At 38.0% G+C, this 5,089-nt stretch overlaps 1 protein-coding gene across 1 annotated transcript; it reads right to left on the bottom strand.

Annotated features, from left to right (window-relative positions):
* Positions 1-2,598: 2,598 nt before the first annotated feature.
* LOC116265152 (protein PLANT CADMIUM RESISTANCE 2-like) lies at positions 2,599-4,717 on the bottom strand. Its single transcript, XM_031645677.2, has 4 exons — positions 4,450-4,717; positions 4,292-4,363; positions 3,976-4,188; positions 2,599-2,885 (listed from the first exon to the last, which is right to left on the bottom strand). Exons 1-4 carry the CDS (start codon positions 4,622-4,624, stop codon positions 2,809-2,811), a joined length of 537 nt encoding a protein of 178 aa, XP_031501537.1. The 5' UTR covers positions 4,625-4,717; the 3' UTR covers positions 2,599-2,808.
* Between the last annotated feature and the right edge of the window lie 372 nt (positions 4,718-5,089).

Here is a 5,089-nt window from a genome sequence, read left to right as displayed (position 1 = left end):
TTGTTTAGTCTTATCTAATGTAGTGACTATTGTTATTATCAACTCTCTACTAATTTTCAATTTTTCATTTATTTCAAATAATAATATTATACAATAGACTATATATTATAATACAATTTTAACTCTACCACTGTCGTCTCAACTTGGATGCAAAAGGAGAAGGGATTTGTATTTTATTTATGCACTTCCATGAGTTTTATAAGTAGCACATATATATAAAGAATCTGTTTGAAATTGATATGTTTTTTTTTAAAAAAAAAAAAAATCCTATATCATTGACAAGGTTTTTGATATCTAGTCTTTTGGATTTTATGGTAAATTTAATTAAGATTTGGAATGCTAATTTATATGTTTAAAATTTTGATTTAAAATTGGATCTAAATTGGGTTTGGAGTGAATTTAAAATTCGGGCACTGAACATGTTTATATTTCGAGTACAAAAGATCAGATTCATATTGGATTCATATGTCAAAAAAAAAAGATTAAGACCAGAGTCAGATTTCCTATTTAAAAATCAATCCGGTTGAATTCGAATTAGAATATATAAGTATCTGAAAAGTAGTCGGATATAGTAAAAAGGCACATCTGATTCAAATTTGAATTCACTGATGTCGGTCGGTTTTAGGAGGTGGAATAGGCTTCTCCATGCCCTAGGAACTTGGTATAAGTATGTTAAGTAAACTGGCTCTCATAAGCTCCTTGCAATGAAAAGCTTTGGGCTGTGTTTGTGAGAAAGAACTACCTTCACTTCACTTATTGGAGTGCAAAATGGGACTTGGTTCTTCAAAGGAATAATAGAGAGATGGAGGAAGATGACATCTGAGGGGAAGTAGGAAATTGGCAAAGGAGAAGTGAGTTTTTCGTAGGACAGATGGGGCGGCTACACTTTAATTAGTCTTATATGACGGCAGAGCAAAGGGCCTTTCTCGGCTTTAGCATCAGATTTACAGTGATCGCTGAGGATCATATCATTCTTGATCCAGTACTTATTGTTCATTTTACTCAACAGGCTCGGGATTGAACGACCTTATCTTGAAGAATACAAGGATATAGATGCTGCACAGGGGGTCAGATGTAGATAAGGTCCGCCTATGTGTTGTTCGGGAGATTTGCAGGCACAAAGCGGTGATCAAACCTTGGCGAAGATGGGTTTGGTGGAGTAAAGAGCGACCAAAGAACACAGTGGTTTTTGTTTGTGGTGGTGTGGCTCTGGCAAATATCTGCCTTCTGTGTAGAGAAGATGAATCGATGCCCTATCTTTTCTCACCTCTTCTTTGTTGAGAAGGTTTGGCCTTACGTGAAAGTCCAGTTTAAAATGAACTGTTGTATGGGAGGGGCTATGATGCAAGCTCTGTCTCTAAGGTTTCAGCTAGCCATGTCAATATATCCTATTTGAATCGGATATCTGATCGATTCTATCAAAAAAAAAATCAGATATGGAAAAAAAGTTAATATCATATTAAGAAATCGGATTGAATGCGGATTTAATAAATGGCATTTGATCAGATTCAGATTCATTTTTAGACAAATATCTAGTATCTAATGCTATTATGTTTTGAAAACTGGCAATCCAGTTCAAAATTCGGATTCAGATTCGAATAAGATTCGGATTGTAAAATCGAAATTCGGATTCTGATTCGGATATGACTTTTATTTATTTGAATCTGAATATGTGAATATCCGAAAAAACAAATATGATTAAGGATATATCCGATCAGTTCACATCCCTAGTTTCAGCGCCATTCCATGGTACGCTTGGTGAATTGGTACATTTGGAAATACCGGACTTGGCCTTGCTTGGTGGCAAGGTGAGGCATCTATATAAATGTGCCTGAGCTGTTTCAATGCTAGTGGGGAAGTTACATATACGATGGTATTGGCAGTTGCCTACACTAGTCTCTGGATGTTTCTTTATTTTCACATTAACATCTTTGACTGTTATATATATATATATATATGAGTGCACCTTTAGATATGAAAGTCTATGAATGAGTGCTGCTCCTGAAAAAAAAATTCTCTCAATATTTCTTTATTTTCACATTAACTTCTTCAACTGTGTATATATGAGTGTGTCTTCATATATGAAAAACTATAGTTCGGCCCTTGCGATGAAAAACTCTTGACTCATGCCCTTGGATGGAGATTTTCATAACCTCTGATGTGGTGCAATATTGGTATAAAGATTGGTTTCCTCAATTGCATCAGCTTGAAAATGACACTTTGGAAGTTTGGGGAAGAATTTCCGTGTTGCTTCAGCGTGCTTTTTTCCGGTTTCAAACCAAACAGGGTGGTTGCGATGCCTGAAAGAACAATTGGAGGCTTGTGGGAAGGAAATCCCAACTAGGTTTGCTTGGATTCCCAGGTTATTGGTTATAAAGATTAGGATTGCTAAAGATGCTCCTGCCACTGAGGTGGCTTTCTCGTTTGGCTTATTTACTGTAGTTTTGATTCTTTCTTTTCTTAATTTTTGTTGTTGTAGATTCTATCTTTTATGCTAATAAAGTGAACGGAGGCCTAGCATCCAGCAAAACTAGTATACCATTGCCCTTTATGGGGAGGATCTCACATAAGTATATAAAATATATAAAGAAAAAAAAAAAAACAAGTGAACTGTTTACAAATTAAGGATATTCTGTTTCACAAATTCCACGAAATAAACCAAACATGACACATCAACATTATTGTTCTTATACCCAATAAACATTATTAATTCATGCACAACAAACAGATGGAACTGGAGTTTCAAATACGCATGAAGAACCAGGGAAGCAATTGCACTCTTGGACACTTCATGTATCAAGTGACGTCCTAACGACTCATGCCACTGCTCATGCTTGGAGGTGTTGTAGTTGCCTGAGCTTGTTTCTCAAGATTTCCTTGCCAACCTTCACATATACAGCCAAAAAGAATTAAAAAAAGATGAAGTAATCCATGCATATGACTGCACATGCTTGAATCCGTATGCTCTTAACCTCTAAAAAAAAATGCTTTGGAATGTTCTTCTTTTTCTGAGTCAATTAGCTGCAAAACTTGAGGGCCTATTTGATGTTAGGCACCATTTTGTGTCTTTTCCGTTTTCAAAAGGTTATATAAAACGACCAATGGGCGAAAGAGACTTGTTTCTATGAGAGAGAAAAGCATGCATGTTCAGGAAAATATAGGAAATATAGATAAGATATTTAAGATTATCCGGAAAAGTTATTGAAATTGTTTTTCTTAAGCGAATGAGATACAAAGTTCTCGATCATTTCATTTATTTTCTGTTGTTGTGGATATGCCCCTTGGTTATTTTATCCAAAACGGCGGCAAGTTTGCCCGTAGCCATGGGAGACCAAAGTGGGCCGCACCGCAGAGCTAAGTGGAAGCTATGGGAGACCAACTGCTTCACGCTTCTACAAGCGATCGTGGTGATGTGAGGCTTGTACCATCCCACACATCACATGGTTGTCAACTATTAATTTTTGAACCATGTGAGAAGACTTTTGGTTTCATGAATTTACTACAAATATTGAGAATAACTCATATAATACTTGTGTAAATGATTCATAATTTTGCTTAATATTTTGGGTAGCTGCATAAAACATACATTCTTACAGTGTTCTCAAACGCAAAAACTATGGTTTTACTATCTTCAGTGTTCCAATGTCATAAATACTAATTTCTCCCCTTGCTTTTTAAAATAAAGGATAAACTTGAGCTGCAGGTGCCCTGGTCCCCATCAATTTTTTTTTTTAAATTTATATGTAAATTTTAAAAAATTTACTTGTTTTGATGTAAAAGGTTTTGAAAAATGATATTTCAGGTTCTTGTCAAAATTTAATAACTTTAATTTGACCAAAAAAATTCTGACTTCACCTTTTATTTAATTTCATTTGATGACATGTTTGAAGGATAAGAATTGCAACTGCAAGTGATTAAGAAGTTGAAGCTAAGATTGCAAAAGCTTTCACAAAGAGAGAGAAAGAGAATACATACCGAGGGGCATGTCGAATCCGCGGTTCTTGAGCTCTCTGTACTCCTGGCAGAGAGCACAGGCTTCACACCAGAAGTGAACACAGCAGTCATTGCAGGGTTTCTCGTGCAGCCCGTATTGAGACCTGAGCCTGCTGCGGTAGGAGCAGGACAGCAAGCAGGCGCACCCCGTCAGGTACGATATCAAGAAATACAGTGAACTGCTCACTCCGCAAGCTGCGCACACAACACAATTAGTGAACGCACATCACAATTTTATCATCAAATTGAACTCCTCCCAGACATTCGCATCTATAATACTCTGAGAGAGAGAGCTCACAGGTAGATCCACGATCCACAATCTCAGCGATTCTGCCAAAGGTGATGCAAGGGCACCAACAGGTGACGCAACCTGATCAAGGCCAACTGTTAGAGAGAGGAGGGAGAGAGAGAGAAAGAGAGACAGAGGCAGAGAAGGAGGGAGGTCATGTGACTCACAATTTTCGCAATCGTCAAAGCAATCACAGAGGCCAGTAGTCCAGGGCCCTGGCGGCAGCTGGTGGCCGGGAGGCTGCGGCACCGCCGGATACTGAGCTTGTACGTACATGGGAGCAGAGCCGGAACCCACCGGCACTCCAGTAGAATAGCCAGACTGTTTCCATTCTTGGGCCATTCTCTCTCTCTTTCTTTCTTTCTCTCTATATCTTGTTTTTGCTTTCCCTCGCTCTCTCTCTCTCTTTGTTTATGTTTTCGCTTTCGCGCACATATATGTATAGACCTAAGAAAGTCTAGTTATTGACCCGTGGAAGCCGTCGCGAAGAAAAGTCCATAAAGCACGAAGGTGGGCACGAAGCTGGTAAGATGCCTTTAGTCGATTATCCCACACGAAACGCGATCGAATAGTTGACCGGTTCAGCACACTGCCGAATTGCATTTCAAAATTAACTATGAGTGTAGAGTAGAGTACTCGACGGGTATTGGGCATATCAGGTCTATGCGTTTCAAAATTTCAGAAAGATCACAGAGTAGGTGGCCTGACCTGACTAAGTCAGAAATGTAACCTTTAACTTTTGAGGAGCATAGAGTAATAAATAAGATTATGAGGCATTAATATACACATAAAGAGGTTATGTAGGAC

Source organism: Nymphaea colorata, chromosome 12, assembly GCF_008831285.2.
Source record: "Nymphaea colorata isolate Beijing-Zhang1983 chromosome 12, ASM883128v2, whole genome shotgun sequence".
Taxonomy (NCBI): Eukaryota; Viridiplantae; Streptophyta; class Magnoliopsida; order Nymphaeales; family Nymphaeaceae; genus Nymphaea; species Nymphaea colorata.
This window is presented reverse-complemented; position numbering and strand designations above follow the sequence as displayed.